Genomic DNA, 13,575 nt, shown 5'->3' with positions numbered 1-13,575 from the left:
ACTCTGACATAATGAAAGTTATAAATAACTGATGTGATAAGTAAAATAAAATTTTCAACAGACCCCAATCAGCACTACTGGGCCATTTCAAACTGAACCGACTCCTTCTCCCATGTAAAATACTTAAGTATGATAAAAAGTACAGTTTAGAATGCCATAACACAATAAAATTAAAGAAAAAAACAAAAAAAACTGCATGACTCATCTCTACCCCCCCCCCCCTCCCCCCCCAAAAAAAAAAAAAAAAAAAAATTATGACAAAGAACACTTACAGTTAACAAAATGACAATTAAGTACAACTGACCATCAGAAGTAAAATAAGTGAACGCCATGTGACTATTGTGATCTATTGGTTAAGCAATATATTACATTTGACCCTCTAAAATACAGACTCAATCCTACGAAAATGCAAAAACCTCTGCTCTGTTGTACATTGACAAAATCTACTAAGTTTGAAAAACTCTGAAAAGTAAAAATAATATGACATCTCATGTACCCCATCGCAAAACAATTTTTTTGGGTAAAATAACTTAAGATAGTCATAACTTTTGTGTAAATAATTCAATCAAACTAAATTTTGATCTTGATCTGTGTTTTATAAAACTAAATAACTATAGAAAAAAACTGTCAATATCTTCTGTCAGTGACACACAGGCTGATGGACTTACACGTAATTTTTCAGAGTATCATATAATACCTTGCCACTTTGTGCGTTGGGGTATAAAAACGAGGCATGTAAAATTTTAAGCTCTAAGTGTGAGACTTTAAGAAACGTTTTAGAAGTTTTGGCAAATTTCCTTTGATCTTGGTACATTTTGACAAATCCCAAGAATTTGACATTTCAAAACCTGACAATCATGAAACATATAAAGAAAAAACTGACTTTTCTGTTGCAGATCCAGGGGGAGTGTTCTGGGTTTTGAAACCCCCACCTCCCATCAAAACATTCATTAGAAAGTTTTAGTAAATTTTACACAGTTTAATTTTTCATTTACTCCCCCCTTTTTTCTAAACTTACAGATCCCCAATGAGACACCTAGATTCACAGCTGACACGAAAAGATTTATTTTCTCTCTCTCTCTCTCTGTGAATCAGAGTTCTAACAGAACATTAAACTTTCTGAATCAAAACATTAAGTTTTTTTTCTATTCTACGCATCACATGAGTAAAATAACTGACCCACATTTCTTTACAGAAATTTAAACAAATCTTATTTCCTGATTCAACTATAACATAGTTGATGCTAATGTAAAATAAAAAAAAAAAACAACAAAAAAATAGATTTTAAAGGTTTCTTTTAATTCAAACAGGACTTTTATTCTGTACCACTATTTACCTTAGCCAGGTAATAAAAAGGTGTAAAATTTCAAAGTATGAAGTCACAATCCTTAAACCTAATCTTTAAACATATGGTTTATGTTAAAAATATTCACTTGTACATTATGTAATAAGTGTCTACAACACTTTCATGCTGAGAATTCTAAATTAAAGTTTTCAAATATTATGTCATTAAAATTGTTTATAAAATTTAAATTCTTAGAATGAAGGCCGCCGAGGTGGGGGGACCTGTCTGAACCAGAGTCATGTACTTTACAAGACATTATATATGATTTTGATTGAGATCAGGATATGAAGAATAATTTATTTGAAAATTTGGTGTAGTACACTAAGTGTACAAATATGTAAAAAAAAGTTAGGCCTACCTGTATCTTGTCGATGAAACTGTGGTGGAGTTTGCGGCCGATGGTGATGAATTGATGTAGGGATGGATGGAAAGTTTCCGGCTGCCACGGGATGGGACTGATTCGTGGTCGACGAGGGTTGCATGTCCATGCCGACAGACTGAAGATATGGTTGAGCCATCCGTGACGACAATGCTGCCTCGGCCACTCCTGGGTCCCTGTTAGACATGAGCCAATATGTTAGCATCAGTTTGAAATTTTCGAACCAGGGGTCCATCTCACATCAGACCCAGTGTGCTTACAAAGATGAACTAAAAGTTTTAAAGTGACACTAAATATATCCCTAAGAAAAATCAATGCACCGATTTTAGAGCTGCACTATAGTTGTATATGTTCTACAATCCAATCAAAGATTCGTTGCAGCTGCATACAATTTTTTTCTGCTATACATGTTTCTTACACAGTGAACTGGATTCAACCTTATATAGTATTCAATAACATAGCGTTATACATATTCAGACATTTCTTTCCATTAATGTAAAGTCCTACTTCAAATATCTCATAATCTGGTCCAATTAGACGATAGTGCACCACATTTATAAAATATCATCCCCACTGTTAAGTTCACTTGTGCACATTGAAAATAGAATAAACCAATAACCTAACACTGCACAATAAATTCTGCATTTTATGTGCAAGCAATCAATTTTAACACAAGTCTGCAGCTAACTTGCACAATTTTGTCTCTCTACGAATGTGTGCACAATACAGTTACGTAATAACTATAGCTCACAGGCAAAAAATTCATATGCAGTCAAGCATTGAGTGAACAGAGTAGTTTTAAAAATCAATTTTATGTCGAAACTGATGTGCACTTATACATTTTCTAAAACACCTTAGCATCAAAAAAGGAATAAATAATGTTAAAGTCTATTTATAGAATAGGACACCTTGTACTTGGATGAATTGATAAAACTAACATGAAAGTATCAAATATACCGGAGAATTATGTTATTATAACATTAATAGGTTTCTTCATTAATGTAATAATATCATTTGTCTCAAACCTAATTATTTTTCGGATCAAAACATACATAATTCTGGTTTTTTCCCCCATTTTTATTCGGGAATTCCAAAATAGTTAGTTTTAAGTAAGAAAAATATTCTATAATACAACCATTTCTTTTTTAATTAAGAACCAACATTTTTGAAATGAAGCTTAAATGCATTTTAACTAATCAATATGTTCTGCTCTGCAGTAAAATATCCCTAAAGATATCCACTAAGACTCATCTGCAGCGTTGCATCATGGCAAATCAAGAATTTTGATAGATTTTTTCATCAATAAATCCTGATGAAATAGATTATACCAGTGAGCTAACTGAGCTTAACTTCTACAACATAAAGATAGGGTTAATATGACCATTGGATGTCATACATTTTTTAATCAAACTTAATGAAACAAATGGTCCAGCAAAAATAACAATTCACATATAACATCAAATATGACATCTGATTATTTAAGTGTTTCTTATCTGAAATCAAGTAATTAAGAATCCTCTATAAACTGACAACTGATTATTCCAGAATCCTCTACAAACTGACACCTGATTATTCCAGAATCCTATATGAACTTAACACCACAGTATTCCAGAGTCCTGTATTAACTAACACCAGACTTTTCAAGAATCCTGTATAAACTGACACCAGACTATTCCAGAGTCCTGTATAGACTGACACCAATGAATTCCATAATCCTGAATAAAATGACACCAGACTATTCAAGAGTCATGTATAAACTGACACCAAACTATTCCAGTCCTGTACAGTATGACACCTGAGTATTCCAGAGCCCTGTATAAACAAACCCAAGGCTATTCAAGAGCTCTGTATAAACTGACACCAAACTATTCCAGTCCTGTATAAACAGACACCAGACTATTCCAGAACCCTGTATAAACTGACACCAGACTATTCAAGAATCCTGTATAAACAGACACCAGACTATTCATATGACAATTAAAGTTTCGATTAATTGGTCTATGGAAAGAGTCAAATAATACAGTTCTGGACTACTCAGAGGTTAGATAAGACAGGTTTAATAACATCTATACGTGCAATGAAACCTGTCTAAACCAAACCATTTAGTTATCTGTAGAAATGTTTCTGTTTATACAGGTGTTTGGTTTACCAAGGTTAACGATACATTTGAACTGATATAATTAGGTAATATGGATATGTCTGGTTTATACAGGTTTTTATGGTATTCATGGTGAGGTTGAGACAGGTTTTTATGGTATTCATGGTGAGGTTGAGACAGGTTTTTAGTGTATTCATGGTGAGGTTGAGACAGGTTTTTATGGTATTCATAATGAGGTTGAGACAGGTTTTTATGGTATTCATGGTGAGGTTGAGACAGGTTTAACTGTACATTTTTTTCTTTTAAAGGTAAATTTAACAGTAGAATTACATTAATCTTTACTTACCTATGTGTGTCAATATAAGATTGACATGATGTTTTTATAAAATGTACTTTTTACATTATAGACAATCGATTGCTTGATTAAGTAATCAATCAGTAAAAAATGAAATATTGGATAACTTGATTAATTAATAAACTAGTAAATCAATAATTAAAAAAAATGATGTGGTAAGATTTGTAATTGTGGCTCTTGATCAATAATATTTCACTAAACAATACCCATTTTAAAAAAAGATGATTGATCAATATATTGTTTGTTTAAGTGTAAGTTTTTTCTAAGAATCAGGCAAATAGTAAAAAAATCAGAAACATATAATTTCACTCAAGGATGCTTTCTCTATTTGAAAGGATCTTCATTTGATCTCTGTATCACTGCATTTGCTCAGATTTTATTCAATAGAATGTTTGAAAATGAGGTTTCTGACAGAGTTATCTGCACTTGAAATGTTCATTTTCAGTGCAATTATAACTCACTTTACTATAATGATATTGAAAATCTTGTCTTTTCTCCTTGATTCTGATGGTGCAAAAAGTTGTCAAACTTTCAAAATGGTGATTTTTTTTTTCATACCATGTTTCACCTACTGCCTGATTCTTAGAGTGACTGATACTTAATAAGTAAATTAATATTTTTTTTTTTAATTTCAAAGTAGCCAGAATAAGAACTTTACTAGCAGCTTTGATATTGTCACTAGGATTTCTTCTTTAACAATGATTGATTAATCATGAAGCAGAACATTTATATCATTTTATTAAAGTTTAAAACACAATATCAATGCAGTTTTTTAAGTACTTATCTGGCTAAGAATCAGGCAACATGTGTATAAGGAGTAGCCCATGAAGAAAAAATGCAGAGAATGTATTGCATTAACCAAAAACCTCCAGAAATAACCTTCAAAGTTCATACAAAGTTTGCCTTTTAATTACTTTAATGGAAATGCACTTTGAAAAAAAAAATGGCAGGAAAACTTTGCTGCACATCATAGACGCTTCAGGATAAATTTAAGTTGTTTTCTACTGAATAAACTAGACAAATTCAGAAAAGTGAAGTGCTACCAGCAGCCTAATTCTTACACAGAATGGTACATAAACAATGGTTAATGTATAATACAAATTATCAGATACCTTCTATGATTGATTGGTTGATACTGTACATATTGGTAGTTTGAAATATGATTTCTTGTAAGTCAATGATATTGTCCTTCAAACTAGGGTTTCTTCATGTTAAACAATCTATGTAAAAAGATTATCAGAAACCTCTTAAAATCATAATTGATTGATGAATTATTTGAATGATTGATTTATTGATTGGAAAACTGCAAAATTAGTAGCTTCAAAAAAATTGGAAATAAAGATTTCATGTTGGTACTTTTTATTAAATAAAAAAAATATTAATTGATCGATTGATCAATTGATCAACGGATAAATGGGAAATCTTACATTATATCTTGAGGCCTTTTTTTTAATGAGTTGGTTTATGGATCCTCCAACCTGATTTTTGTCAAAAGTGGAATAAAATTAAAGTTTCAAAATTGCATTATTTTTTTACTGCTGAACATATTTTTCCTTGTGTAAATAAAAAAAATTCAGATGTGTTCCAAAAATCTATTAGTCAGTAATTAAAACACTTGTCTTAAATAGATTTTGATGAAAGCATTTCAATGAGATAGATCACAAAAGGCAGATTTGTTTCACTCCCCTGTACATTAAATTCCCATAGAATATTGACCATGATGGTACCAGTATCGTATTGCATATCCCTGAGCGGGTGTACGTCAAAACATGGATGCCATAAAAATATAGTGCATTTTCTTTTTGCCTCTCTACAAACTAATGTTTTGTCAAAAGACATGAACAATGACTTAAAAAATAGAGCAAACATCACACTGTAAGATGAAGAACTTTTTTAAAAGAAAATCTAACATAATATCATAAAAATGTTCCACTGAAAAGGTTGGTTTGGTGAGTGCAAAACGAAAGTGAAAGTAGGGAAAATGGCTATTTATAGTTCAAGACTACTTTTCTGTCCAATCTTCGTGGACTCACCCTATTTTCTTTGCGGGAAATTATTTTTTCACATGTCCTTAGAAATGCTACATAAGTGAAAGTTTTATTGAATCAATTTACATATTTTTTTAAAAATCCTAAAAATATGCACTTCACTATAGAAGTCTATGGGAAAATTAATACGATACTGAGACCTAGTAAGCCAGTTTTTCAAGTAAAGTTGGATATTCAGCAAGTGGTCTTTACCAGCTGAAAAAGTAGTACCCCAATACAGGTAACACTTTTAAGATGAATTAGCCAACTTTTGAACCTGATTTTTTATGGTAGCTCTGGTTTTTTGCATTTATAGTTAATTTTTACCAAATTTGGAAATGCATTTTGTTTTCATGAATTTGTAGGATATCAGTTCAATAAAATTATTATCTTGACTATTTATGATGAGCATATCTATATTCAGGTAACCTAAAGCAAGTAATACTCCTGCATAAAGGATAGTTTTCAAGTTACAACACATTTTAAGTATGTGGTTAGGACTTGAAAATAGTCATTTTCCATACATTGCCTCTTATATATGAAAAAATGAATATTTTTTTTATTTTTTGTTTTTCTTTCAAATAAATAGCTAAAATGAGTTGCCATATAACTGTGTGGTTGATTTAAACACAGAAATGTCACAAAAGTCATCAGCCAATTTTTTAGTGGACTTTTTTCAGTGGTTCAAATGGACAGATTCTAATGCGGCAAGAAAAATAATGGTGTTTTTTCATATAAAAACTGAATTTTTTCAAAAAGTATCTAAAGCAGACAATTGTTATTATAATATTTATACCAGTAAACTATATTTCTTGCATCATAGCTATCTGTTTTAAAGAAAAAGTCCTTTTCCTGTCACATTGAGGTCCATTTGTATCTGCCTGGGGTACCAAAATGGCTTAAAATCTGTATTTTCTGCATATGAAAAGCTATATTTTTTTAAAACTATGATATTGGTATAATTTTTTCTGGATTTATTATAATTGAAATGACCATATCTATAGTTTAAAACAGTTGGTTGTACCGGTCATTATACTTTACTTTAAACAAGAGGCTCCCTTGAGTTAAAGACAAAAAAGGAGGTTCGGATATTAATATTTCCATATATGGAACTCACAAGTGGGGATTAAATAATGATTTAGAACTCATAGTACAGCTCATGTATCTACCATGTCAGAATAAACCACAAAGTTGCTTAGTTTGATTAATACAGCAGCTTTTTATCAAAAGTAATATTTTCTGGCTAACATTGAGATATTAGTCTTATGCCTGGAATAGGGTACCTATATAAGAATTTTAATAGAAAACTCATGTTTGTAGCAGGGCAATGATATTCTGAATTTTCAGTATGGAAATGAATACTCTAGCAGAAAAACAACAACTTTTAGGATTATATTGAAATGTTTATTAGTAATAGGTACCAGTATCGTATTGCATATCCCTGAGCGGGTGTACGTCAAAACATGGATGCCATAAAAATATAGTGCATTTTCTTTTTGCCTCTCTACAAACTAATGTTTTGTCAAAAGACATGAACAATGACTTAAAAAATAGAGCAAACATCACACTGTAAGATGAAGAACTTTTTTAAAAGAAAATCTAACATAATATCATAAAAATGTTCCACTGAAAAGGTTGGTTTGGTGAGTGCAAAACGAAAGTGAAAGTAGGGAAAATGGCTATTTATAGTTCAAGACTACTTTTCTGTCCAATCTTCGTGGACTCACCCTATTTTCTTTGCGGGAAATTATTTTTTCACATGTCCTTAGAAATGCTACATAAGTGAAAGTTTTATTGAATCAATTTACATATTTTTTAAAAAATCCTAAAAATATGCACTTCACTATAGAAGTCTATGGGAAAATTAATACGATACTGAGACCTGATGTGGTCCACCAGTCTTGCATAAATATTCCCAAAGTGAATAGCATATTTTATGATTTTTTTTTAAATACATAAATTGAATCAATAAAACTTTCACTCATGCAGCATTTCTAAGGACATGTGAAAAATTAATTTCCTGGAAAAAAAATAGAGTGAGTCCATGAAGATCAGACAGAAAAGTAGCCTTGAGGTATTAATAGCCATTTTATCTACTTTTAATTTATGTTTTACACTACATTTTTATACCCTCCAAGTTCTGATGTAAACCAACTTGGGGCAATGCAATATATAAGTAGTACTACAAGAAATGAAAGCAGAAGACTTAATTTCTCTTCGAATTATTCTATCCATACAGTTGCTTGTTTTTTTATATATATAAAAGGGCTGTATCAGAATTAGAAAACAGGGTTAGTGGGAAGGGTTTAAATTTTAACAGGTTTGGAAGTAACAAATCCTTTATTTAATTATTATACATGAACTGGGTGATGCTTCAAATCAAGGTAACAGTAGAAAATGTGTGCATTGTCAGAGGCATAAATGAATATAATTGACCTGACATTTACATAATCTTTTGACACAATAACTGTCAAACAATAAAATTTAATCTTTGTTAGATTCTGAAGAAACTGGACATAATAAAGACACAATACTTTTTCCATGATTGAGTTAAAATTACTTTCTTTTCATAGGTTCATTAATAAACCTTATACTAAAAATTGACAGGAATATATCCTACTAAAGATGTATAAATTTATCCCTCTACTGAAAGATAGCCTCCCAATACACTGGTATAACACACGGTTGTAGTTTCTGGTAGGTGAAAAATTCGAGCGCAGAAAATAAGGTCAGTTAGAGAGAATAATAACGGAATGTGCTATTTAAAATATGCTTAAGACGTAAAAAACTAAGGGATAAAAGAAGAGATCATAGTTATGACTTTACATCATCAGATCAATAGAGTGTTGCGGACAAAAGACAGTGCATTGAGAATGTAAGCAAGGTCAAAAACAAGAACGATTGTACGAATATAAACAATGTAAGCAATCACAACAAAATGTCACTAAATATTTCAACAATGCAACAGGGGCCCTGCCAACCGGGCCTATGACTAGTTCACCAGGACCTGGATACAATCAGTTCCAACCTTTTTTGCCATTTCCACCTATGACAAACATTTTACCAAATATGCCACAGTATCCACCCATGGCTAGTCCAGATTCATACCTGAAAGAAATCTGTCAAAGAATGGAGCGTATCGAAACAAAACTTTCATCGCTTGATAACATTGAAAAACGATTAGGCACAATTGATTCAAAATTTGATAAAGTAGATTCTGATATAGAGCGGTGCAGGGTACCAATTGAACACTTAGAACGAAATGCTTTGGTGTACCAAAGTGTCAAAAAGAGGGGACGAAGAACAAAACCAGAAATACCAAAAATAAAGGAATCAAAGAACAATCACTACATTTTAACATCACAAAGTTAAGTACACACAGAAACAAGCAACAACAACCCCTTTTATACAATAAAGGTGTATTTATATCTGATGTCACAGGCCTTTCATTAAGAGGCGGTACTTTTACCCTTCTAAACTACCGAAAGGTACCTCCAGAATTTTAAAATTTTATATGTAGTTTTATCAAACAAAATGATGAAAAGTACCTCCTACAAAACCAAAGGTATCTGCATTGCAAAAAAGTAATGAAACCCTGTCAAATATTCAAACAAAATAGTATAGATGTGTACCATTATAGCTTATTATATCCTTTCAATAAAAGCCTACAGAGCAATTCATTGTACATAGATGGCACTCTGTAAATTAACTACCGGTATTAAAAAAGTAAATGCCAATTTTTTTTACCTTCTCCTACATAATTCTTGCAGACCTGCACTCAGTAAACCAAATTATAAAAAAAGGCCTAAAACTTCTTATAGGAGAATTTAGTTCAAGAAAAAAATAGAGCCACTCAATTAATGATACTGTCCCTTACAGTAGAACATCCCTTGTTAAGATCCAAAACGACTTTTCATCTAACAAAAAACAATTCCATGAAGGACGCAGCTTGAGATGATAGCAAAGGTTGGACCCTGAACAGTTTGGGCAAGAGACTAGACTCTAGTCTAGTTTGGGGAGTAGACATTTGTCACAGGATTAGAATTTGACCAATATCAAAGTGGGCCATCCTTTTGGCCCGTAATTCCTAAGCAGTTCCGGTCACAACCTCAAAAATCAATCCCAAACCTTCCTTTTGGGTAATGGCATTCTGTGGTACAATTTCAAAGTGATCCATTCCTTTTTACTCAAGTTATATCGTCCAGAAAACAAAAAAATACTTGTTTCTGGCCTCTGTGAGGCCCCTAATTCTTTATCAGCTCAATTTTCAACCCCAAAACTAATCTCAAGACTTCTGTTTGCGGTATGATGCAATATAGTACAATTAAAACAAGATCTCTATACTCACATTTAATTTATTGTCTAGACATCTGGAAAACACTTATTTCTGGCCCCTTTTTTGATCCCTCATTCCTAAACGGTTCAAATCTTAACCCCCAAAAGCAATCCCAATATTAACATAATGTAATCAAATAATAACATTAACATCCATATGCTGGAGTTAAATATTTCAATTCCTTTTTAAAACTTGTTTTGGCTCCTTTTTGCCCCTTAATTATAAAACAGTTGGCTCCAAAAATCTATATCAACCTTCCTTGTCATTTGGAACCTTTTGATTAAATTCTATAAAGATCAGCCGACACGCATTTTTAAAAAGTAATCAAACTAATATTTTTAAAAAGTAATCACACTAATATTTTTAAGTAATCACACTAAAACCAAGTTTCTACAGACAACAACACAAACACCGACAAAGACAACAACATGGATGGGGAAGATACAGACGCTAAAAGCACCATACCATTTTAGGACCATTTTTTTGTTTTAGTGATTCAAAATTTTGACACAAACCACGCATGTTTAAACAACATACCAATTGTCTTTACTTAAGTGTAGGTCCACACACATGTAAGTTTAGACAGAGGTAAAGTTTGAAAGCCTTTTCACAATAGAGAAAACTTAATGTGGGCTATAAAAACAATGATATATTTTTTTACCATTATTCAACCTGTCTTCTTTAAACTTCCTTAAAAAATAACAGTTGACTCACAATTGTATAAGCTTTAAGTAAATCATGTATAAGATGAACTGACTGAATATATAATCCATGCACATTAAATTGGTCTAATGTCATGACTTATTGAAGATAAATATTGTAGATCTTAAGACTCATCTGTGCTTACACATACAATTAAGACACTTACCCAAATCTGACCAGAATTAATTACCTTGTATAATATAGCACTTTTCTAGTTCACATATTACTTTTATTTACATTTTAATGATGTTTTTGGTTTTGAAATTATCTTCATTTAAAATTGTTGACTATGCTGTTTTGTTTTTTGTTTTTTTCTTTGGTTTTTTTAGAGTGGGGTTTAAAATGTGTCTTGACTGAAGTAATACAATAGTGGCACTTGTAAAACATAAAATAAAGGATCCCTAATTGAGTCATGTCATATTAGTAGTTAACTCTCTTGAAAATGGAAAATATAAGATCCCTATTCTAAGAAATACAGAACTGTGTAACATATACAGTTATCACTGAAACAGTCTCTTTACTTTACTGAATCATTTCAAATATATACCTGATCACAGAATGAACTTTTTTAAAAGAGTATTTCCTTAGCAAAACAATTACCCCAGCAGACAGATAGGTTGCAAAAATACTGATGCATTGAAAATAAAAACACCCAAAATGTTTTGGTAGCAACAAAGGACAATAACTCTAAATCACTTAACAAGCAAGAAACTAGTTCAGCATTCATAAACAAAACTCAAATTTATTTTGTTGTGTTTCTGGAAAAATATGGAAAACTGACATTTTGTTTCCAAGGGCAGTAACTCTTATTAACAGTAAAATGATCTATTACATCACAAACTTTATGACTTATCAGTTATCAATACAGTAACTACATTCCAGTTGACTCGTTAGAAAAATATTATTTGACTACAGTCATTTATTTTTTTTTTCATTGTCACATTACTCCACATGATCATCAGAGTATTTCATAGATTATAGATATGATTAAAGAAAAAAATCACTTTTAATATTCTCCAAAACAAGTACAATTGGTTAAAAAAGTAATCAAGGGAACCAAGGTTATAGTGGTAATCAAAAGAATGTAATCCAGGGGCAAAGACCAGACATGGAAAACAGACATACACAACAAAGAACATAGAGTAACTAAAATCATACATACAAAGTAACAAAAACAAATGAGCAACTTGACTCCACTAAAAACTGGGAGCATGGACCAGGTGCACCGGTAGAATAAGTATGCCTTTTACTTATCAAGAAGAAGACTCAATGTAACTACACACATCTTGAAAAGATATTAGGGATGGGTCTCTTTACTCAAATTGGAGAGATGGGATGAAATTTCCAATTTTCACATTTTTTTTTCATTATCTTCCATGTTGATAGGAAAAAAATGAAAGGCCCCCTTTCAAAATTTAATAAATTTTCAACACGTCCACAATTGATATTTCAATTAGAAACTAGTTTAATGCCTCCTTTTATATTCAGAAAAAAAAAATTAAGTCCCTCCACCTTTAAATATCTATTTTTTTTATCCCTTCTTGTGGCAACTTAATATTTCAAGATCTTCCCATCCCCCTTATCTTTATAAATGACCAGTCTGTTATCTTTTAAATTGCCTGCAATGATAATGTTCAGCAAATAGAGTTGGTCTTCCCTTGATTAAATGTCGTCTGAATATAGCGGACATTAAACCCCAATCAATCAACCTTGACTAAATGACAATTACCTGATGAATTTATCTGGAGTATTGACCAATAGATTTAAAACTTTTTATCAGACACAAATTTCAATACCTAGTTAAAACATTTTTGTTAATTACTTGATTGTTCTTCAGGTGAGTGTAATTTGATAAAAACCAGGGAAGACTATTTCTATCCTGTGAACATCACCATTGTCTACGCTGTAATCTCCTAAAAACTTTCTGTCTTGCTGTACTTAGTGGTCACCTAAAACCATAACCACTACCTCAAACATGGATGTGTGAATTCTCTGAGGAAAACAAAGACAAAAACACTGAAGGAAAAAATTGTAAAAGTCGACTGTTATACATAGATGAAGACATGACCACCTACACACTTCTCTATACCTCTTTAAGAGAGTAGATTGTTCTAAGGTTTAATCTGTGGAGACAAACTTCTGACATTCAATAAGAAAGAGAATGCATTAAAGGAAAGAAAGACAAAGTGCTATGTTAAGAATTATGCAACTTAAGATAATGTAATGTTTTAAAAGTGCAAAATAACTCAATTGTTGGGTTATTAAAAATTAATGTGTTCATTTGTTTGAAAAGGATGCAAAAAAATATCTTAAAAAATGTCTAATTTAGAATT

The 13,575-nt window shown here is 31.4% G+C and overlaps 1 protein-coding gene across 3 annotated transcripts in view; it reads right to left on the bottom strand.

Annotated features, from left to right (window-relative positions):
* The window catches only part of LOC148602016 (uncharacterized), a 145,564-nt gene that overhangs the window by 95,995 nt on the left and 35,994 nt on the right, over nucleotides 1-13,575 (bottom strand). For 2 of the 3 annotated variants that reach the window (XM_088554490.1, XM_088554492.1), the window contains one exon: nucleotides 1,704-1,900. In XM_088554490.1, the coding sequence (XP_088410616.1) occupies nucleotides 1,704-1,900 (197 nt within the window). Of the gene's footprint in view, nucleotides 1-1,703; nucleotides 2,495-13,575 lie in introns of those variants that run through there. The other variant, XM_088554491.1, reaches the window with a different exon arrangement.

This window comes from Perna viridis, chromosome 12 (genome assembly GCF_037379345.1).
Source record: "Perna viridis isolate PV_CMFRI_1.1 ecotype Kerala chromosome 12, ASM3737934v1, whole genome shotgun sequence".
Lineage (NCBI taxonomy): Eukaryota > Metazoa > Mollusca > Bivalvia > Mytilida > Mytilidae > Perna > Perna viridis.
Note: the sequence above shows the minus strand (reverse complement) of the source record. Positions and strands in the feature narration are given on the sequence as shown.